This window comes from Solea senegalensis, linkage group LG21 (genome assembly GCF_019176455.1).
Source record: "Solea senegalensis isolate Sse05_10M linkage group LG21, IFAPA_SoseM_1, whole genome shotgun sequence".
In the NCBI taxonomy this organism is placed as follows: domain Eukaryota; kingdom Metazoa; phylum Chordata; class Actinopteri; order Pleuronectiformes; family Soleidae; genus Solea; species Solea senegalensis.
In genome coordinates, this window is record NC_058040.1 from 8,398,694 (window position 1) to 8,422,465 (window position 23,772).

General features: G+C 42.3%; 2 protein-coding genes across 2 annotated transcripts; one reads left to right on the forward strand and one right to left on the reverse strand.

Moving 5' to 3' along the window:
- Window positions 1–2,111: 2,111 nt before the first annotated feature.
- Window positions 2,112–19,194, reverse strand: LOC122758641 (transmembrane protein FAM155A-like). The gene is made up of 3 exons (XM_044012908.1): window positions 19,134–19,194; window positions 6,979–7,158; window positions 2,112–3,533 (listed from the first exon to the last, which is right to left on the reverse strand). The coding sequence occupies exon 3, from the start codon at window positions 2,901–2,903 to the stop codon at window positions 2,112–2,114; it is 792 nt and encodes a 263-aa protein (XP_043868843.1). The 5' UTR covers window positions 2,904–3,533; window positions 6,979–7,158; window positions 19,134–19,194.
- A 68-nt stretch (window positions 19,195–19,262) lies between these two features.
- Window positions 19,263–23,160, forward strand: abhd13 (abhydrolase domain containing 13). The gene is made up of 2 exons (XM_044012687.1): window positions 19,263–19,522; window positions 21,043–23,160. The coding sequence occupies exon 2, from the start codon at window positions 21,077–21,079 to the stop codon at window positions 22,130–22,132; it is 1,056 nt and encodes a 351-aa protein (XP_043868622.1). The 5' UTR covers window positions 19,263–19,522; window positions 21,043–21,076; the 3' UTR covers window positions 22,133–23,160.
- The last annotated feature ends 612 nt before the right edge of the window (window positions 23,161–23,772 follow it).

Consider the following 23,772-nt stretch of genomic DNA (forward strand, 5'->3'; position numbering starts at 1 on the left):
ACACTTCAACAGTTCGACAAGAGCCTCGAGATGGGGAGCCAGTTGTTGAAAACGGAGAGGTCTGAGGTTAAAGAAATCCGAGGCATAACAGTTACAAGTGACTCTGTGTGTATTTCGAGCCGTCTTTTGTCTTTTTATTGTCCAACAGAGTGGGTCTTCAGGGAGCAGTGGTTGGTGATGCAGGCCTGGGGTGCTGTGTTCACAAAAGGTCACATGAACACTGGGGCAGATTAGCGATTCAGATTGGACTAAAAAGAGCTAAAAAGCCTGCTGTAGCCCTGCTTCAGTCTTATCACATTAGCCAAAAGTAGGAGTGCAAATGCACACCCTTGATTAGATCAGACACAAGCAGCTGGATGTGACATGATGTTAAAGTAACTAGATGAATTTACATACGTACAGCCACACGGCATGTACTCAGCTATGACTCATGATAAACACATGTAATGTGATGATTCACATATGATTCCGATGTGAAGGTTTCTCCAGGGTTAATTCTTCTTTTAAAGTTAATCCCCTGACTTGTGTTGTAGTGTTGTCATGGTGACGATGCAGCTCTCCTAGCATTGGACTGGTTTGATAACAACTGTCATGACAATCTTTATGTTCAAGAGTGGAAAATCGGTCAAGGTATAGTGCATCAAACACAAACTTTTGTTCAGAAGAGGCGAACAGTTCAATCTGCCGAGCACAAATAAAACTAAACTATAGATATACTGCAGTGCCGTATGTACAACATGATAATAGATGTGCAAAACGCAAGATACAGTAGTCAGACTCTTCTGCTCTACTTCCTACAATTATTACCAACGTCCCACGCTTTCAATAAGAACATCTATCAGGTGTATTCAACCACAGAGTTCATGAACACCTCCAGTTTAGCTGCAGTGCATAACTTTTTGGTGAATCCTGCCTCTGTTTGGTCTTTGTTGACAGAAATGATGAAACATCATTTGAATCCATCAAGAAATACTTTCAGACCCGACTGAGGGTGTTAAGTGTATACACCGGGAGTGCAGGGGCAGGCGGGGCAAGCATTTGTCCCATCAAACTGCTGACTGACAAGGATTTTTAAGAAGCGGAATCTTTTTCACTCCAACCTGTTTGCTTACATCTGTCTTGACAGAGAAAAAATAAAAAAATCACTTCCTGTATGCAGCATGGAGACGTCACCAGGCAACACAAGAACAAAACACTCCTATACTGATAAACACAGAGAGATTTGTGGGGCAGATGCCAGAAAGTGTAAGGGCGATGGTGGCCCAGCGGTAGAGTGAGTTTTCGAGGTTTGGATTCCTGGCTCTGCTAGTCGTCATGTCGCTGTGTCACTGTGCGTCACGTTGCTCCTGACGGCTGTGCTGGCAGCGTGTGAATGGGTAAGAAACATGTGACAGAGAAAAAAAAAAGTGCTGTACATAGATGTATAATCTATACGAATGTGTGAGTGACTGGGCGTCAGTGGGCGAAAGGCAAAACTGTAGTGTAAAGCAGCCTTTTTAAAAGTTACACACTTGTATATCGGTCACGGTTTCTACAGTGTGTGGACGAGACAAAGTGTATGTGTGTGTGTGTTTGTGGACGATGTGGACTCCGACAAGCATATGTACACCGGAGCCTGGCATATATGCTCTGAGGACGCTATGTTATTGGAACGCCATGCAAAATGGGGACAATACAAATCCTGGATTAGATGGAGCAAATCACCCGAGAGCTATTAACGATATTGAAATGAGAACCAGTCAATAGAAAGACAGAGCCGTGGTGGAAGCCTTTCTCCAAAGGTCAAAAGTCACTTCCCTCCACAGCCACAGCTCGCAAAGTAGTCCATACCAGAAGAGACTTAGAAACACACATAAAGAGAAAGAAACAGAAGAATTAGAGAAAGAGAGAGAGAGAGAGAGAGAGAGAGAGAGAGAGAGAGAGTCATATGGTGACCTCCCCTCTCTTCCCTTCATGCTGTTTGGATGAGGTGAAACTGTGTAGCCACGTGATGCAGTAAAGGCACAGACAGCTTAATGGCAGTCTGAACTCAAAAAAAAAGTTAAATAAAAATACAGTATACTTATAGATACGATCAACGGTTGCCATGGCGACTGTAAACCTATCCTCCTTTAAAATGCACTGGCGTGTGTGTGTGTGTGTGCGCGTGCGCGACGTGGCCTCGTTAGTCCTACCTTGCATTCCTCCATGCACGTCCTGACAGAGTACACATCCGTCTCGTATTTCTGAACCAGCAGTTCAAACTCCCGGTAGTTCTCCTCCGCCTTCAGGTCAAGACGCTGGTAAGCCCGGACACACTTGCTGCATCCCAGCAGATCCTCTCCCATGGCCATATCCAGGGTGCAATTCATATCAACCGGACTGGTAAACCCGTAAAACAAATCCAAAAGTGAGTAGGAATTACAAAAAGAAAGGTACAAATCGCTCAGATTCACGTACGCCAACTGTGCCCCGTTTCCCCCTCCACCGGAGAGGCCCAGGCACACGGTATCCGCGTCCGTGAAAGTAAAGCAGTCTTTGGACAGGCTGTCAGGGTGACAGGCGTCCATTCGCCGCAGAGATTTGGTAGAATTCCCTAGAAAAATAACATCTTGCTCTCTGGTGAGGAGGTGGAGGTCAGGTGATGTTGGGATATGATGGTGTTGAGAGTTTGGATACTCGCCCGTGTCCGTAATTGCAAGCCCCTCGTACGACCGCTTGTCTCGGGTTCGCGTCAGTTTCGCCTCGGCACAGAACCACAAGTGATCAGAGAGCAGGACGGTGATGAAGAGCAAAGAGGCCAGCGACAGTCGCCATCTCTGGGCCCGCTCCGACTCGGTAAACGGCTTCTCGTTATCTCGGGGTGCAAACCAGTATTTTGAGCCTTCATCATGCTGCCGACGCATCCAAGCACCCCTGGTCATATTTTAGAAAAGTGCTGCCCTGGCCGACTCCACCGCGGGGGCTGCTTTGCCACAATACTCATTGATTTAGGGGGAGATGGAGTCCGGTTGGTTCTCCTCTGTAACGGTGGGGTGCCGTGCCTCCGCCGGTCCAGGGCGCTCCTCAAACGCGCCCGCAGCAATTGGTGCTATTCCGATCCAATTAGCGCGCCCGCACAGATTACGCTTCGCGCTACCGCATCCCGCTTCTCCATGGCTCTCCGCGGGGAAACGGCGTCCTCTTTGACCGCATGTCCACCTCTCCCAACCGTCCCTCCCCGGGTTTGCGCTCTCGTCGGGGGGTGCAGGGAGACCAGCTGTTGCGAGCCTCTCTGTAGGCTTCTGATGCTGCGCGTCTGCCTGCCGCTCGGTGTGCAGATTCACTTAACGGAGAGCGACGAGCCCCGTCGATGCACGCAGGCTGCTGTCTCTGTCCTGTACCTGGGCGGAAAGCCTGGAATCCGTTCTCCCGTTGCCCGTTGTCATCTTGGATCGCGGTTAAGTTGCCGCCATGTTCGTCTTGAAACACTTTTTTGGAGAGCTGGGTCTGTTTGCGTCATCTCCATCGTTGCGATAGCTCCATCGTTGCGCATTGGCGGAGCAGCTTATTGCCTATATGCACAGCGAGGGGAGGAGAGGAGGCAGAGAGAGAGAGAGAGATCACAGGCGTACACAGGCTGTAGGTGGTTAAGGTTGTTTTCCTGTCTTTGTGAGTTATCATCTCCAAATATTGTCTTGGGCAAACACACGCACACACTTTTGGCGACATCTTGTTTTTGGTGCAGGATAGATAGACGAGTTCACTCACAGCAACAATGCAGTTACAGTAAGTCATCTGTGCTCATTTCTCACACACACACACACACACAATGAGGGCTTTGCACAGTGTAAATTAAATGTCAATGTTATGTTTCCCTTAACACAACAAGAGAGATGGATGTAAATGTAGTATTTACAGTAACAACACGAGTTAAATCTAGTCAGTTTTTTTATGGAAAGCAGCTGCACAAGCATAAGGTTTATGCTCACAGGTGATGTACTGTTTCTGCAAATAGATCCAATCTTATCAGCAGTGTTGTGTTTGGACAGTGGGTCTAAAACAAACACATGGCTTACAGTATGGTCTTATATACAATGGTGTGTGTGAGAGAGAGTGAGACAGAGAAGGATGGAGGGAGGGAGGGAAGGTATGGAAGGTGGTACTTGTTCTATGTGCCGACAGTAAATTGCAGTATTTATACTCAACCTTAAAGCTACTAATCTTTGTCAGCATGCATGGCTTGGGGTGCTGCTAAAGAGACAAGAAAGTGTTGCTTGGTGTTAATTAGCTGTATATTGGGGATAAGACAAGAGATGATTACCTGATTAATTTGTGCTTAAGGCTGTGTGGGAGGCGGCTTGTTCTGCACTGTGTTGTTGAGAGGGAAAAATGCTCATTGAACACCAATCTAATTAGCTTTAGTGTAGTCAGTGTCCCTCTGCCAGAAGAAAATAAATAAACTTTTGATCCAAAGCTTTCACCACTAATATGACTCCATATCCAGGTGTTCAGTCCATCCTGTTGTGCAGGTGATGACACCACATATACTACGAAGAGAACTCCATTAAGAGAACAATAAGCATTGTATTTCAGACAGCTACTTTTTTTCAAACTGCTTTTCAGGCTCAAAGTCAGTCAACTTCTCCTGTCATGTCTACCTGAGTGGAGAATAAAGCCCGTCACTGGGGCTGGGCAATAATTCACAAACAATTTATATCACAATATAACTTTATAACTTATATAACTGTCAATTTAAATCTCCAGTGTGTAACTTCTATCTATACTGCTCTACTCTATCCCAGATACAGAGTGTCCATATTCCAACTGTTCTCTTTCAAAATTAGGATCCCAGTACATTACTCCCTCACTCGTGTTTCTGAAAAAAGGGTTAATTCTTAAAGTTAGGTGCCATCTTGCTTTATAAGCGAAGCCATTATGCTTCTGCCTTCCCTCTGTCAGTCAATCAGAAACTTGTGAACTCATTGGACAATGGTTTGAATCGAACAGAAATGTGTTTATATTATTATTATTATTATTATTATTATATATAAGTTACACACTACAGCTTTAACAAATATGCAGTGATATGTTTATGTACTGTACGAACACACTGTGCAATGACACAACACCGTATATTTTTACCTCAATTGCTTTATCAGCTGATCTGATACCTTTTCTGTGATAAAGTGTTTGGCCAGACCACCCTGACTTTACCTGTCACTAACAAAATTTGCTGAATAGTCACTAAAATATCAGCAGGTGCGCACACATGGTGACACTTTGTGACTCGCCTCTAATTCAAACAGGGGATGGTGGTAAACATCCGTTGTGTCATTGCTACAGATGCTCTTGAGTCCTCATCATTAATCAGTCGTTGCTCTCTCAGGATTCTGGGACATTTTGTTCAGTGGGGGAGAAACATCCTATACTTCAGCCACAACTGTAGTTTGCCTTTAACTGTCTTCATGCAGTTCCCTATTTTTATCTTTGACCCTGACTGTGATGTATGTGTGCCTCACCCTCCTCTGTTAGCAGACATATGGCTATAACCTGGCCAGGAGTCCCATACAAAGTTTCATTGGTCGGAGCTGAACACCCGACTTTGCTCAACACCCGAGAGGTGGCTCATCAGCAACATACACTGTGTATGTTTAGCACATCAGAGAGTTGTCAGTTTGACACTGTCTTTCCTATCCAAGTGTGTGTGTGTGTGTGGATTAGAGACAAAAATAGTGTGAGGGCACGAGTGAGACATAGGGAGACAGAGACGGGGGGGTTGAGAGAGAAGGGTTGTGTGAAGAATGCAGATTGCTGCCCCTTAAATCTGGATCTTTCACAGGAAGGGCTGGCAGACATGATTCATCCACTATTCATGTTAGACAACATTTTAGTGTGTGTGTGTATGTGTCCTCTATAGAAAAGCTGTGCATAGAATTGATTTTCTTATTTCACTATTTTAACGACATAATTATTGTGAAAAAAAAATATGTTAAAACAAAAAAGTGCAAATTCTCTGAATACTTTAAGTCATTCTTACTGAGTGAGTAGATAAATATAAACAATACTTAAAAAGTGTTGTTGCATGTTGATATTTAGCTAAATAACTATTTTATATAATATAATATTATATTATATCATATTCATGTGAACTAGCACAGAACGTGATGATATTCCAGTTTCTCACGGTGTTTTATTTTGTATCGATTAAAGATTTAACCATAGACTGTATACTGTATAAATAATGGAAGTAGTCTTTCAGTTGCAAAGCAAACTCCTGTTGTCAAGCCTTTAGATTTGCAATTTGACTGAAACCAGGCAACTGTTGAATGGTGCAAGCTGTGCTTCATCATTCATTTTCCTCTAAATGAGAACATAATTTACAACTTAAATGTTTACAGATGTTATTAATTAAGTGTGGGCTAATTTCCTCCTTTTTACAACCAATGGTATCGTCCCCTAGTGGCTATTCAATAAATTGTTACTTCCTGCTTAGACTTGACCAGCAACCAGGAAAACTACTTCCACTTTTTTTATACACGGTCTATAGATAAACCACATTCTGTATTGTGTCCAAGGTTCAATGATATTGACAGTATTGGTTCTTGAAGTATTGCTTTTTGTGAATACCCTTTTGCAATCTGAGGACTGTCTCATCACTGCAGTGTCTGTGTCCACCTGACAGCATTACTGATGAAGGGAGAGAGGAAAGAGGAGAGAAGTGCAAGCTGGACTGAGGAGAAGAGAGCGAGAGAAGAGAGACAGGTGACATCATCCGAGTGTGCGCATGACCATTTGGCATCACTTGTGCCAGATGCAAAACCTTCTCACCTCCTACACACTGTCAGCAGAAAATGGACCTCTTTAAGTCGTTCTGTCACTACATCACTTTCATCCCCTCTTGGCTCTTTATAACTGGCTCCTCATTCACATTCTTTCCCCCTCACTATCCACTCTTTCCTTCTTGTGAATGGTCTGTCTGCATGTCTTTCATGATGTTGACTGCCACATCTCGTTCACCTGTGCATACGCGTCGTCCTCAAATGCTCGCTCAAGATCAACCTTTCCCACTCTTCCTCTTTTTCCTCAGCTTCTTTCCCTTTCCTTGCTTTTATCTGCTTGACGTCAGAGGAAAAAGAGGCAGATCCAGCTTCTCTGATTGGTCAGAGAAGACAACACCCACGGCTCAGACCCGCTGTCCTGAGTGGATGTTACAGATTGACAAGAGAGAGAGAGAGAGAGAGAGAGAGAGATTAAAGCTCCATTCAAGAGCAAGTGTAGGGATTGCACTTGCAAATGTATGCTATCATCTGTATGTGCATACTTCTGTCTGTATAAGCATGTGCTTATGTAAATCAGATGATTTGAGTGTGAGCTACTAAATATAGACCTGTTTTTTTATGCCAGAAGTAGGAGTTTGATGAAATCATTTTAACCCTTAGAACACAAAGCATTTTGGCTGCCATATTTGTCAAATTTGGAAATGGGTCACAGTTCAAAGTTCAACTGCCTATGTCAATTGTTCAATTGCCTATGTCCGTATGAGGAGTTGTGTATGATTCCCGCAGCAAATTACCATGGGTGTGATAATTAAAATTAAAAATCTGCATTAACCACTCACTTCTTAGCAGTGAATAAAGCATGCACGGTTGTCATCACATGTAGAAGTGTGTAACTGAAATGATGTAAGAAGTGGTTATATGTACATTAATTTACAGTTTGTTGTATCAAGTGTTATTGTTATTTCAGGTTTTATCCCTTAATACATAATGTTCTTTATGCATTAGCCTACAAATACATTTTTCCTAGGTATTTATTTTAATTTATAATTTTTTCTTCCCAAATGCAGATTTGCAAAAACAAAGAATAAAATATAGACAGAGAAAAACACAAGGAGCTTACCAGGATCACATGAAAGTAGAGCATGAGAAAACAGACTATTACATAAACTAACAAATGAACCAACATTGACACTGGGGAGCACAGAGACTAAATACACCAGCAGGGACAATCAAACACAGGTGTGACAAACGAGACACAGGTGAAACTCATTAGGGCGGGACAGACAATCAGGGAAGACAGGACAGGAAGCAAAACAGGTACACAAGGAAAAACTTCAAAATAAAGCAAGGAACTGAAAACCAGACCGAGAACTAAAAACCTAATGTATAGAAAACAGAACGACATAATAATTTGTTAAACAAAAAGGTAAAAGTAAGTATTTTAAAAAAGACATCTGTAACAATGGTTTGCAAAGTACACTTAGCAATAATGTGAAGTGTTCAGGTTTAGCCACAAATAGGATTTAGTACATAATAAATGGTCCTTGCATTTGTGAGCAGTGATTGGGGAAATAAATGTTAATTTTCCCAAGTGCTGAACTGGTCATTGGAACCAAGAGGGATTGGAGCAATAATGGAGATACCATCATTCAGTTCAACCTCCCACCCCCATCACTACCTCTGCTACGCCTTAGGGTTTTACCCTCCTGATCGATTGACTGACCCTCCTTCATTCCAGGAATCCCTCACCGGCTTATCAACACAGCTCACTTTCTCAAGGACACTGTCTTTTCCCATATCTGTGATCCTGAATTCCTGGCCTATATTCCCATTGCACAATGTGGATCTGAGTGTTTGCCCAAGCCTTTGGCTTCAAAGGAAATGTGCCTTTCAGGGGAGGCAGCTTTTACCCCAGTAAAGAAACCCACAGAATACAAATACCTGAAAGAGGAGACTTGTTTGTCTTGAAATAAAATCCATTCATGTTTGGCCTTTGCAATGTACCATCTTTTTCTTTGTCACACTGACCAAACCTGGATTATTTGAAACGTATCATCACAATCACAACATAAAAGCATTGTTGGACGTATAATGTGATTAAATTATTGTCTTCATCCTGTCTTACCCTCATGTTGCATCACTGATGGCCTAAGATGTTGTCAGTCTCCCAGGGGGTTTAAACTCTTGTACTTTAGATCCAGTTGTAAAACAGCTTTAAATTACCCCGTACGCAACAAATAGGTCTTTACCACTTTGAAATTTTCTTTAAAAAAATATGATAAGGGTGGTTTAAAGACAATATCAAGGTTACACATATCAATAATCTAGAGTTTTAAGAGCTAAAGCGATTGTCTGTGCTGCTGATATACAGGGTCTGTTGTAATCTCAACCAAACTCATAGTTCTCCTTCCACCAGATGGAAGGAGTGGGCCCCTGTAACATCAGCTTTAGCTCTAGTGTAAACAGCAGAAGGCAGGATTTACAAGAACTCCAGGAGAGAGATGAAGGCTCCACACTCCAGCAGAGAGCTGAGGCCCAAAAGTATCTGTCACTGAGCAGCCGTGATGTCAACACCCCAGCGAGCCGGGCACATACACATTCTCCACTCATGTCAAACGCACTCCATCTTGTCATTGGCATCAATAATAATAGAGATTAAAGTGATTTTGAGTGGCTGCTCTTCAGCACCAAACACAAAGCTAATGATATCAGGTGAATTAAGACATTAATTAGTCATCTGATTTGAAATGTATGCAAACGTTAATTAAAAACATTTAATAGGCAACCACATGGAAGGCAGTATAAAGCATGGGAAAGGCTGTCGTCGCTTAAGGCATTTGCCTCTCACTAATCCATGCTGTGACAGAAAAGTGCCTCCTGATGACAGGGATTTTTCTGTCCTTAGATTCAATAGGAAAGTGGCGGGTGATTGTGAAATCAAGACCTCGCTCTTCCTGTAACACACAGACACGCAGACCCAGACTGTTCCTGGGATAGAGCTGGACGGAAGCCAGGACAGGTCCGCTCCAGTCGGCCATCTCTCCTCCGCTCTCCTCATATCTTCAGCTTGGAGTGTTAGTATTCTAAGCCACGTAACCATCACTGTGGCAAAACATAGCTCACAGGATAATCACTGGACCAGAGTCCTCTGTTCAGTACCTGTCTCTCACATGTCATCACTGTCATACTGTGTAATTGTAAAAATTAGCTCTTGTGGAAATTGCTTAGAGCAGTTACAATACATCAGCAAAAGTGACTTATTAAGTAAGTGTGCTGTTGCCGCTTATTTGGCAGGCTCTTTGTCTCTCAGCTGGCCAGCTTCAATTAGGTGTTATGCCATGCTAGTTTTCTCTGTCTGCATGCCGTCAACCACGCTAGCCACAATTAGTCGATCAACTATTCAGTGCATTGCCTTGAAATTCTTAAATTACGTGCTAAACATTGTTAACTTTAACGTTAACTTTATCAGCGTGATAACATTTCAAATCATGCACAACCTCAAGGAGATGCTGTATGACTAAATATTTGATCAAATATGTACCTTAGCTCTCCCTTTAGTATTCTCTGTATGGCTTTCTTCTTTGCAAATAAAGTCAAGGTTCAATCGCTAACTAATCTGGTATGCAAGGTTGCTCCGTGTGTGAGCCTGGCTCTGTGTGGCACTGTGCCGTACTCGGCCTAAGCCCTCACTCTGCGTCATCTACCCCATCTCATAGACTGACCGACCTCAGATGACTTTGCAGACACACTCTGCAGTCTACCAGTCACGTGCACATCTCCCCTTTCTCCCTGTGGTGGCTTGCTCTACTTTGATCACAGCTTACATCTGTGCATCTCCTGGAAATTCAAATTTGTTTGCTTAATGAGACAATCACAGGGGTGCCATTCATTGGCAGGTGTTCAGGGGTTTCTTTTTGGATGTGCCATTGCAAATTCAGTTAACCTTGGTCTGTATTTAATGCAAAGATTTTGTCACCGTTAATTGTGTTACTTGCACATTTACAACTGCTATCTGCACCCTAAACGCTGCTTTGATATTCGGTCACAGACAGCCTCACTCATGTGTTCCTTCCTAACCAACCACATTTCACTCTTGGAGACTTATTCCTCTCCCACTAGCCGTCATGATCTTCTCAGCAAGGTTAAGGAAAAGGTCAAACGTAACACATTCAACACTGGTTGTTTCTACAGTGACACAGTGTTAAACCTGTGAAAGTGCCTTTTTCTGTCGCACCTCAGTGTTTTATGGTTTCATCGGCTGAGACTTCCACAGCACCAGCATGATGTGCTTTCATTTTCAACTTTCATGAATTCATTTCATGAACACCTTTCTCTCAAGTATGCAAACTGTTGCTGTAACCATTAAGCAGATGCCCTCAGAAATGATCCATGGAAGAACATCAATCCCTCTTGCAGTCCTTTAGGATCACATGGAGCTGTAAATCATTGCACCACTGAGATGCTCCATTTCAAGGAAGGAGACTATGAGGTAATAAATGATATGCTGAAACTATACAGTCAAATGAATCAGCTCCACAATATCGGCATCATCTGATTCTGCAAGCTCCCAATCATGCTGTGGGGCTACTTTATGGGGTCACGGCAGGGTCATGGCTGTATCTGCAGTGACACACTGTAATCATCCAAGGCAGAGTCTGGGGTGCCGAGGCCTGGGGAAGATAAATCAAACACAAGAACTGCTGCTCTATATATTGCTGGGTGGTGAACTATCACACAAATGCACACTCTCAAGCACACAGTTGGACAAATAAACTGTAACTAGATTAACCAGGTGTCATACCCTGTCATCGGGATGCACACATACACGCATGCACAATAACCTGCATCAGACAACAGCAAAGAACCAAAGTGTGGAGCTAAAAAAATAGGGAAGAACTGGATGGTAAGTAATGATATTTTATCTACATTCACACTTTGAACCACCTTAAATCAAATGGCTCCGTGAGCAATGGCTATTACACTGACGTCTCTACAGGGTCATATGACTGAAAAGGGAATATACAGGGAGGCAGATACAGTACATACATCACTGCATAGATTTGCACGCTGACCCATCCTCTCAATCATTCTTGCTCGCTACTGCCTTTTCTTACACTCACTCTACTTTGGTCCCTCATCTCTAACTGGAGGGATGTGTGTGTTGGGTAGTTATGTAACCGTTTTTAAAATTGCACACTGTGTCATAATTATACACCTAAATGGCAGTCACCTTATTTGATTGTCTGTGTCTTTACTGGATGTTTGAGCTGTAGCATTTCAAATTTCTCATGACAGCAATGTTTTGATCTCCTATCATCTGGCAAGGGCCGGTGTAGTGGTGTAGTGGTTAGCACTCTTGCCTTTATATTAATAAGACCCGAGTTTGCGACCGAGTTGGAACAAGGGCCTTTGTGCATGGAGTTCACATGTTCTCCCCATGGGGATTAGGTAACGTGGACACTCTAAATTGACCGTAGGTGTGAGTATGAGAGTGGGTGGTTGTTTGTCTATGTATGTGGCCCTGTGATGGACCGGTGAACGGTCGCTTTATGTCAGCTGAGATTAGCACAGCTCCCCCTGCGACCCTCGTGTGAAGGATAAAGCGTTAGAAGATGGATGGATCATCCAGCAACATTACCTTGCTGCACCTTAATGTTGAAATGGACGGAGGCAAAAGCATTGCATTTTTTTTTTGCTCAAAAACCCGGTAGTTCCGCTCTTTTCTTCTTCAGCTTCTTTAGCGGTCACCACAGCGGATCATCTGCCTCCACCTTGCCCTATCCCTTGTGTCCTCATTTGTTATACCAACCGTCCTCATGTCCTCCTTCACAACCTCCATAAACCTTATCTATTTCAGCAATATGACAGGATAAACTTCTTGCCTCTGGCAGCGCCTGCCCTGCTGCTATAATACACACAAATGCACCCTGCTTCAGATAAATGCATGTGTGTGGGTTTTCTCTGGGTTCTATGGTTTCCTCCCACAGTCCAAACACGTGCAGATTTGGGGATTAGGCAAATTGGACACTCTAAATTGACCGTGAGAGTGAGAGAGGGGATAGTTGTATGTCTCTATGTGGCCCTGTGATGGACTGGCCGACCAGGTTGTACACTGCCTTTCACCCTATGTCAGCTGAGAAAAGCACACAACCATCATGTGGAGGATAGAGGGGTAGAAGATGAATGAATGAATGTTTCTCTTCAGGAAGACCAACCATAGGTTACACACTGCAAAATTAAGTATTTCATCTATCTATCTATCTATCTACGTCAGTAATCCTCAACCAATTACCATATTAATAATAAATAGGGCTGATTAGTGTGAATGCATGCTGTGTGCTTGTACAAAACCATTAAAAGCCAAGGTCATCAATGTTTGTGGCATCCTGTTGATAATCATCATTATTGAACGTGTTAAAAATCCTTAAATATTGCTTGTTTAACTAACTAATAGATATAATTTCCTTATATGGATAGCCAGACTTTTAAATGTCCACACACACACACACACACACACACACCCACACACACACACACTTATTAAATGAGAAATGAAAGATGGCCTTTCCATACCCACAGGATAAAACAGTAACCTTTAATCTGGACCACAACCCTCTTTGTTTCTATTGGCGACTAGAGTCTACATGTCCTCTGGTATCAGCTCAGTCAGGAGGGAACTCAAACAATCACTTATTACTGGTTTGACTGACCTTCAAAAAGTGACTGAGGTTGTTCTAAATTGAATGAATTTGCTCTTTCGGTGCATGGCAGTCCCCAGCCTGACCATGTATGAACTCAGATTCCTGCACTTTCGCCCACCTTTAGAAACCTCTTGACTTCACACAGACAATGTGGATGCGGTTTTTCAAGGACAGTGGCTAGTATTCCTCTGCAGACACTGGCGTCTCCACTGGCCAAATTGAACACATTGTAATTATATCATGTCCTTGATATTGTGCTTTTCAAACAGGGCCTGCTGCTAACACTGTTTCATGGTTGCGCCTCCTTCAAACAGAAAATGCCCTTCAGAGATAGGGCATGTATTGGTTTTTCCCAGTGGTATAAGCTTTGGGCATAAGGTACCTGTTAAAATATCACTGGAATCAATAATGGTGGTAACAAAAACGATAATAATTAAGACATAGAGCAGCTTAATTACTGTGCTGTTGGCAGGTAGGACAAGTATTTCTTAACGCTGCCATGGCAAGATGTAAGAGATGGATTTTTAAAGACAAAGGTTGGTGATTCCATTCAATTCAAATTGTGTGACAACCTTTTCTGGCATAGACACTAGATAGTCTTGGACCAGTAGTCCTCATGGGGATTTCTAAGAACTGGTTAAGTTTGGGATTATCATTTGAATTGTGGTTAGATTAAGCATTAACTGCCCGGTTAAGGGATGTTTAGGCTGTCCAAATGAATGAAAGTCAATGCAGTGTCCTAAGAAGAATAGCTATGCAAACCTGTGTGTGTGTGTGTGTAAGGGCAGGGGGCACTTGGATTTGTTTGCATTAATAAACCACTTAATTTAACAGCTCGGGCAAATGTTGCTTCCACATGGAAGCGTCTCATCTTTTGAGAGCCAAAGAAAGCCTTCTCTGAAAGTCATCATTTCATCTTCATTTTTGGCACAATGGCCAAATGTGCTTATTATCACTAATTATCTATTTTTACCACAGCAAAGAGCAAAAACTAGGAGATTAATAATAGCTTTGATAACCTCATCCCTCTCAAAGATGCTAAGAATATAATAGAAGTTAGGGGTTATTGTTGTCCTGTGTGAGTCTATGAAGGATAGCTCATCTGTCAGGGATGTGTTAAAAAACTGAAGGACCCAAACACAGATTTCAAAAATTAACAAAAAGAGTAAAGAGTGAAACATAAGTCAGAAAATGACAGGACTGAATTGTAACCAAAGACTAGCCAACAAACCAAACCAGAGCAAACCAAATACACAAACCAAATGACCCCACGCAGACACTGGGGAGGCTAAATCCACCAGGGAGGCAGGGGCAATCAAACACAGCGACAAACAAGACACAGGTGAAACATGTAAGGGCGGGACAGACAGGACAGGAAGCAAAACTACACACAAGGTACACAGGAAAGAAAAAACTAAATAAAACAGGAAGCAAAGAAAACAGGAAACCAGAAACAGAACTAAAAACTCAAGGTAAAGAAAACAAAAGTCTAAACCCAGCACTTCAATCAATTCCATTTGCAATTAGAAAAATATGAGCAGTCAATATGTAATTACCCAGTGTATTGCAATTACCTTTTAATGATTAGTGGCTTTAATTTGGCATTATTTTTTTAAATATCCTTAGTATTAATATCCCAAACTCTTGATTGCACTTTCAATTTCAGGTTGAACAACACACCTGTATAGCTGCTGGACCAGTGTGGGCATGCTCCCCAGAGCAGAGAACTGCCACTCACAGGATATTCTCTCTATTTTGAACAACAACCCTGCCACGGTCACTTAAATCACCTTTCTATCCCATTCTGATGCTGGGTTTGAAAGTCAGCAGGTTGTCTTGACCATATCTACATGCCTTTGCATTGAGTTGCTGCCATGTGATTGGCCAATTACATATTTGCATTGAGTAATTGAGCCGGTGTACCTAATAAAGTGGCTGGTGAATATGTGAAGATAAACGGAGTGATTGATATCATCATTGGTGTGACAGAAGGCTTATTTGCAAGTGAAATGAGGGAAACGTAGCCTGAATTAAATGTCTGCCTGTTCGCCACAGGAGACCTCTTAATTGTCTGCTATATACAGCAATTTCCAACCAATTTATTCCTGGCAGGCATAATGTATAATGCACTCTTTTTTTTCCTTTTTTAATGCAGGTGTTCCTGCACTGGGGCAATACAATCTATATCTGTAATTGTAAGCCACTTTATTTAATATCCCTGATTAGCATTTATATCAGGTGAACGGTGCAGTTCAAGTGTTAAGGGTAATATAGTTCAAAAATGTATGGAGGAAAAAAATACTGGTTCAAAAGAATTCAAGTTCAGTGGATTTAAAGCAAACAAAAAAACAGCTACCTGTAGAGAGCTGCCCTTTCAGAGCTTGGTTCTGCTGCAGGTTTCTTCTTCAGACATTTTCACTGACAAAGTACTTGTGGGGGCGAATGTTGCATCACAAACTAATGATGTAAACAGTATAATCCAGACCTGATCTATGTGAAACATGCCCTGAGATGACTGCCCTGAGTTTATGATTTAGTGATATATAAATAACATTGACTTGACAGGATATTTTTGGTGTTATTGAAGAATATTTCCATACTAACCTTTCTGTGTAATGTAAATAAAGTGATCTAGGAAAGAGAGAGAATTTTCTTCTACACTGCTCTAGGTTCTCGGGGACATTAACAAAGAAAAACTCTGAGTGAGAGACGGACAATTAACAAATTAAACACATGTCAAAATTGGTGAGCATTTTAGAGAGGGAGAAATTGTGTCAGGCCATTCAATAAATTTGTCAGTCATGCTCATCTCATCTCGGGCTGTGCAGCCTTAAAACTAGAAAAACAGACTAAAGTGCAACTTCTGAGATGCCATCTATTATTTATTTATCTATATTGATGCCATGCAGATAAAAACCCAACGATCAAACATTTTTCAAGACGTTTCTGCTGTCGTTTTAATTTTAATTTTCTGCTGCATGCCCTACAGTGCTTAATAGGCCTGCCTATTTCCACTTACCTAATTCAGGTAATACGATGCACAGCCTCATTTAGCTGAATTGACAGACACCTAAACAGAGTCAGAGGAGCTGCAACTGCTCCCACTGTTCCCATAACATGGACAGTATCTAGAGTACAAGGTGACAAGGGAGTTCAACTATGTCTTCTACAAACCCAGCCAACATTTATATAAAGCATTTCCTATACACGCCTATGCAATGCCACAGCACTAGCCATAACACAGTGACAGAAGAATCAATTTGTATCAATAGCTTAGTTTTCTGTATGAAAGGCAATTCCAATTTCTCATTTTATCAGTGGGCACCATGGGTGCCTTGTGGATTTATACGCTGCTGCTCTGGTGTCCCTAGGAAGCCACTGAGTATGGCATGAGGTGAATGATAAGCATGTCCCTTGGCCTGACAATATGATATTTTCAGCCAGGTGATCAAAGTCATTCCTCGTCCTACTGCAGCTCTGCCTTTGTATTATTGAGCCCAGGCCCTCCAGCTGTCCAGCTGTTTAGAGTGCTATATTTCAAGTAATTGAGTCATGGGATATAGGAGTCGAGCAACAGAGTGTGCAGAGAGAGTGTGTGTGTGTGTGTAGTGTTGTACAATCCGATATTAAAAAAAAGGCTTTACACCCACACAAACTCAAATATGTCTAGTTATCTAAATATACAAACCTGTGCAATCATCATCATTGTGAAATTTACACAAACAGATATGCCACTAGTACTATACTATATGTTTCCTGTTGGATTGTTGGTGCGTTTACCATCATCTGCAGTTTATCTGCATCTTTCAGTCAACATAAGGATTAATCATACACTATGTAAAATGAATGCCATTATAGATTATAACCACCTCCCTCAAGAAAATGCAGCAGTCTACGCTCCATCTTGAACTCTCATGATTGCAGTGAAAGAATTGAGCAGTTATTTATGGTTATTCAACATTATGCTTTCTTCTGCATACAAAATGGTAGCCTTTAAGTCTTTAAACGTGTTGATCCTGACTTCATACCACAGAATCAAATCAACAAACCTCAAGGACAGAGATGACTGGTCAACAGCTGTCGTAGTCTGCACATACTGTAATCTCCTTGGTCATGCTGGGAGCAAGATGTTACATACAGAAATACCAACGGCTGCCCGAGAGGGAAAACAATTAACACATTTAAAATGTGTATTTAACAAGCTATTTACCTTATATTTCCCATGCCAGGTGATACATGATTATGGGAAAGGTTGTTGCCAAATACGGCAATCACAAGCAGTCAGTTCAAATACATTAACCTCATCATGTTGTCAGAGCCTGCCTTGAGTTGTTCTCCAGGGTAAACAGGAACTGAGAAGAATGTTTTATCCATGCAGCCCACAGCCAAAAGGAAAGGAATTGGGCTTGTAACTGGAGTGCAGATAACTGCTGTCCACTGCTCCTGTGCCTGGCTTGTGTGTGTTCACTACTAGTTTGTAAAAAAGGATGGGTTAAATGCAAACATAACTAATACTATTGTACAGGTTGACATACTGCCTGATCTCACTGTACTTTCATTGAGGGGCATTTCTCTCAGCACTCCTGTCAACAGCCAGGACTGTTGCAGCTGTAATATCTACAATTTGACCCACTTTTGCAGGTTGATGTCTCAGTGGTAACTCATCAAGACAGAGCATCACCATGAACAATATAGCTGCTTTTCCACTACATGGTCCTGACACGCCTAGCCTCGCCTCGCCTTGGCACGGCACAGTTATAATAGTACCTCCCCAACATGGGCGGGGTCATCACAGCATGGCTACATGAAACTGCTGTGACTTTATTTATACATGACACACATAAACTAGTGACTTGTAAAGCAGTTGTTTTCAATGTACTGTATTTTTAGAATCCGTTGATTAAAAATATTTGGTCAATACGTCCTGCATGACCGGAGCATAGACTCCATCTTACACAGCCACTGAACTGAAATACAGTGGCAGGGTTTGTGATGTGGCTCGCGGTAGTATCGGCTCAGCTTGCTAGGAACCTCCACAGAGCAGGTACCATGGTGCCGTGCCGGGACCATGTAGTAGAAAAGCGGCATATAACTTTTACTAGTCCTGTGCTAAAAACAAAGGCAACTAGAGTTCTGTTAGGGTAACAGTTACTTAAAGGACTACCATGACCTGAATGACTAAGAACCTTCACAGACATCCATCCATCCATCTTCTACGCTTTATCCTCCACATGAGGGTCAGGGGATTACTGTGCCAGTCTCAGCTGACATGGGGCAATAGGCGGGGTAAACCCAGGACAATTTGTCAGTCCATCACAGAGCCAGCTTCTAAGACATATGACTAGTAATACTACTTATAATAAAAATGTCTTTGTGCTATGTAGGGTGATAGATAGATGATAGATACAGTTCCCTGCTATAGTCAGTTGATGAGATTTCTGTTTTGTATATTTAATAGACTGCAGTAATGATCGAATTTACTTTCGTGAGAACTGGTTTTGTGAAGCACTGAACCACTTGAGCAAATTGTTTCGAAAATGTGTTCATTACTCGAAGCTTCAGATAGAGTGACCTCTCCTGGCGAAACGCAAGGCTGCAGTCAGACACATACAGGAACAGGAATCTTTTAATTAAACACACGAAAAGTCGCTTGGAAAACAGTCGCTCACATGGAACAGCGCTAGTGAATTACCTGGTTGGACCGCGAAACAGTCAGCTGGATAATTCAGGCAATAAAGCAGTTGCTGCTTCGGACGTCTTTGAAGCAGTGGTTCTATGGAATTGTAGTTCCGGCATTGAAGCACGTATCGAAGCTTCCTCTGTGTCGCACTGCCATCACAACTGGTCGGCTTTCCGCGGAACCTTTTCCTTGTGCTTAGCTCAACACGGATCTCAGAAAGGCTACACCAGTTAGCCCTGCCGGCGGTAGCAGCAGCTAGCAGTCACTCGTTTTGTATTTTCAACGGTCAACAGTCATTGTAATTTAGTTGACCGCTTCAAAGCTGGACGACAGTGACTGAACTGTCTCTCTGTTTTGCCGTGAGTAAATTGTGCAGCCGAGGCCCTCAAAATGAGAGAAGGGTGAGTAAGTGGTTGTCTTGGGTGGCTAGTAGCAGTGGCGATAGCTTTCTGGAGCTTCACGGCTAGCATTGCCTGTTTCTGAGCTGACTCGCCATTAGATAATACGCTGTCTTTTGCCTTTATTGTCAGAACTACAAAGCTCGAGTTGCCCTGTTGTGATAGATCAACATATCCCCAGATTCCCGAGTGATTGCTAAAAAATATCCCCAGCTAACTGTAAACCTTCCCTAACGTTAGCTTGTCTGCAAGGGTGGGGTCAAGATATATTTAATTTGTGCAATAATTGTAAATGTATCCAGAGTTTGTTACCAGTAAATTGACGTTTTCCCATAAGCGGTGTTTCCTGCAGGCAATGGACAGTATAGGTGTTCTATATATGTTACTACATTTCACAGTTAATGCTTGCACTTATTCGTCAGTTGAAGCATGTTTGGTATCAACTGGCCTGAATCTACTAATCGGGTTTCGATGTAAAAGAGCAGGATCTCATTTTTTTATCGCAATTAATTGTGTGTTTTATTTATTTGACAGGTAGAGAAGCTGTCACATATAGCTTGTATCATTCACGTACCTTAAAAGTATGTTGTGTACCCTGAACAAATGATGGACATTTTTAGTGGAGAGTGTTGGTATTAATTTCATTTACCCTGTGTTCCATGTTTTTTAATAGTCTTTGTTTAAACACTCCTTCTCCGATGTCATTTTACATCTTATTGTAACTCTATTGCCTCCTCCTGACCTGGTATTAACATCAGTTCAGACTGGTCTGATCACAAGTGGACAGCAACAAATGTTCACATTTTTAGCATGTATCCCGGATTTGTCTCCTATGACAACTTGCGATCGGATCTCACTTCCCCTGTGCTGTGTTAATACACATGGACATCATTTCTGTTTGTGAGGACAAAATGATGTCTCTAACTAGTCTGATTGTACAAATGAGTCTGCTGTGAATGTGTTTGTGTGCAACTAACAGGTAGAGCAAGGGAAAACACAATAGGAGGACCTGTGTCAAAGCACCACTCCCGCTGCAGCAACATGAAATAATATTTTGATCATTAATCGTGCAGTGACCATTGTTAATATTGTGATGGTGGCTAGGAATAAACTAGCATATGGGTGGGGAGAAATGTGAAAATACTGTGAAACAGCAGAGGGTTTGTAGATGTCAGTTGGGCTCTAATCTGCTCCAAGGATGGATTACATTCATGCATCGCAGGAATGTGGTCACATGTGTCCTCAAACCACCACCATCTAAAGTCACGCTCAGGATGCAAGGTGCACTCAGGCATATACTTGGCACTGACCACTTGTAATTGGATCACTTCAGTGTGGAGGTATGGGGTGTACATTAACGGTGTTGATTAGACTAAATTGTTTTATGTTTCACAAACCCGAAACCCTCAAAGAACAGCATGAATAGGTGGCTCCCCTAGGAAAAAAAAACAACAATTCATTTCCCCCCTTAAATTTGCTAAAACATTCACCAGTCTGTAATTTCTCTCCCTCTCTATTTGCAGTGTGTGTGTCGTGTGATTCTCTTTGTGCCCAGCCATGGAGAAGTCCTGGAGGCTGTGGGGAGTGATGGAGCGCTGTACTCTGGCTCTGGTCTCCTGGTCCTGGGGTGCCTGTCGAGTCTCCCTTTTGGCTCTCATTCTCACCTTCCACCTGTATGGAGGATTTTTTCTCCTTGCTCTCATCCTAGCCTCTGTGGCAGGCATCCTCTACAAATTTCAGGATGTGCTCCTCTACTTCCCTGACCAGCCCTCATCCTCTCGTCTGTATGTTCCCATGCCCACCGGGATCCCACATGAGAACTTGTACATCCGCACTAAAGACGGCGTAAAGCTCAACCTCATCCTTCTTCGTTACACGGGAGGTGATTCGGCCTCAGGAGTCACCCCCAGCAATCAGAGCAGCCCAACATCTTCAGCTCCACCTACAATTCTTTATTTCCATGGCAATGCAGGTAATATAGGCCACAGAGTCCCAAATGCCCTGCTCATGCTGGTCAATCTAAAAGCCAACATAGTGCTGGTGGACTATCGTGGTTATGGAAAGAGCGAGGGTGAGCCCAATGAGGATGGGTTGTACCTGGATGCAGAGGCTACACTGGACTACGTCATGACCCGTCCTGACCTCGACAAGACGAAGGTGGTACTCTTTGGTCGCTCACTGGGAGGAGCTGTGGCTGTGCGCTTGGCATCAGTCAACCCTCACCGGGTAGCAGCCATTATTGTTGAAAACACTTTCCTCAGCATTCCTCACATGGCAGCAACACTCTTCTCCTTCTTACCCATGCGCTTGCTGCCTTTGTGGTGCTATAGAAATCAGTTCCTTTCTTATCGGCACGTGGCGCTGTGCCGCATGCCCTCGCTGTTCGTGTCTGGTCTGTCAGACCAGCTTATCCCACCAGTCATGATGAAACAACTGTATGAGCTGTCTCCTGCTCGGACTAAACGCTTGGCAATCTTTCCAGAGGGAACACACAATGACACTTGGCAGTGTCAGGGTTACTTTGCTGCTTTGGAGCAATTCGTAAAAGACTTGCTGAAGAGCCATGCCCACGAGGAGAGCACTCAACCCTCAGCCAGTGTCACCATCATCTGAAGAAAGCAGTCAGGGGGCGGCTGTTGGTAACCCGTTATGGGTGGGGGAGTCAAGGCTGTCAAAAAAATTGGTGTGAGGAACTAATTTGAATTGATTTTTCAAAAGAATGTACATTTTTCTATGATTTTTTTTCCTCCCGGGTTTTTATTTTCTTCTGTGAATTTAACATGTTTGTTAAAATGACTATTTTGACTTTTTCAAGGGTTTAGGAGAAAGTAACTGTACCTTCAAAAGATTTGTGTGTGCGTGTGTGTTGCAGCTACGAATGCATGTATTTATGGCCTTTTATGAATGAATCCAGAGCATAAATGCCCACACTGCAAGACATGACGCAACCACGAAGGAATTTAGCTGTAGTGGATCTGCTGAAATAAATTAAAAGGAAACAGTGGCACATATTGTAATGACCACATTTCAGTGGAAATGATTATTAGAATTTCTAATTGAAAATTATGTCTGTCTACTACTGTATATACAGTAAACGCATAGATCTTTAATATGTGGCACTTTTTATGTGGACCATTTTGTTCAGATTGTTGTTTTAAAGGTAACAACAATACCTGGTGAAGCATACAAATATTTTTTTCCCCCCGTTAATATGGAGTACACGCAGTGGTTTTATGGCATATTGGAATTAATATTTATATGTTCCTTGCAAAAGGTTATTATATTATTCCTTTTGTTGGGCATAAAAACATTGAGTGACATGCTTCTGTTTTTAAAAATAAGTCGGATCTCATTTCCAGTCAGACTGCTTCCGATTCAGTCTCAAAGATATGTTTTGTCACTGCACCCTCTTAAAACGCAACTGGCATACTACTTAATCTTAAATAGGCTCAAGTTGCTGTGGGAGAACTGGAGAGTGTGCTCGGAGTGTAGGTTGTTATGTAAGGCTTCGTACAGGTTTCCCCCCCCAATCTAATACAGCACCATTATACTTGTATTTATGTACACCGAAAGAGTAAATACTTCCCAATGACTAATTTCATGCCAAAATAACTAAATAAAAATTCCAATGTTGAGCAGAAGTGAATACATTCTGAGTCATACTAAGGAAGGGAATTTTCCATTGTGGAGTCTCCAAGTCTCAAATGTTACTGTTGTTCTACTACAGGACAACAAAAGTGAAAGGGAAACCCAAGTAAGATAAGTGTATGAAATAACACATTTGAAAGATGCCTCATACTAACTTAAGCTAATGTCTTTTCAGTCAGTACAGACACAATGACTGTATTCATGTACTCTTCCCACATATTTACAAAAAAAAAAATCAGTTTCAATATTGCAATAAGACAGTCTGAATCTGTCTTAAGAACAATTGTGTTGTTTTTTTTTAAATCATTGTAATTATTTCTCTCTTATTTTCTCACCCAATGCTAAATGGCTTTACTCACTTGGGGGCAGGGGCTTTAAATGAGTTCGTTCACCTCTGCAGCATGTCTTCCAGGGGATGGAGCAGAACTGGATGATTTAAAAAAAACAATGATCTGCTCCTGCTTTCCACATGAAGGCACCCTGCACTGCGCTGGTATCAAAGCCATTCAAATACACCTAACTTATCTCCTCAGCCATATGTGATACTGTTTTCTTAAACAGTGTGCTAAGCAAAATTTGACGACACCAAAACACTTTGTCAGTGT

What these genes read in the sequence shown, in the direction of transcription:
- abhd13 (XM_044012687.1), top strand. Translation starts at nt 21,077, where the DNA reads ATGGAGAAGTCCTGGAGGCTGTGGGGAGTGATGGAGCGCTGTACTCTG.
- LOC122758641 (XM_044012908.1), bottom strand. Translation starts at nt 2,903, where the DNA reads ATGACCAGGGGTGCTTGGATGCGTCGGCAGCATGATGAAGGCTCAAAA.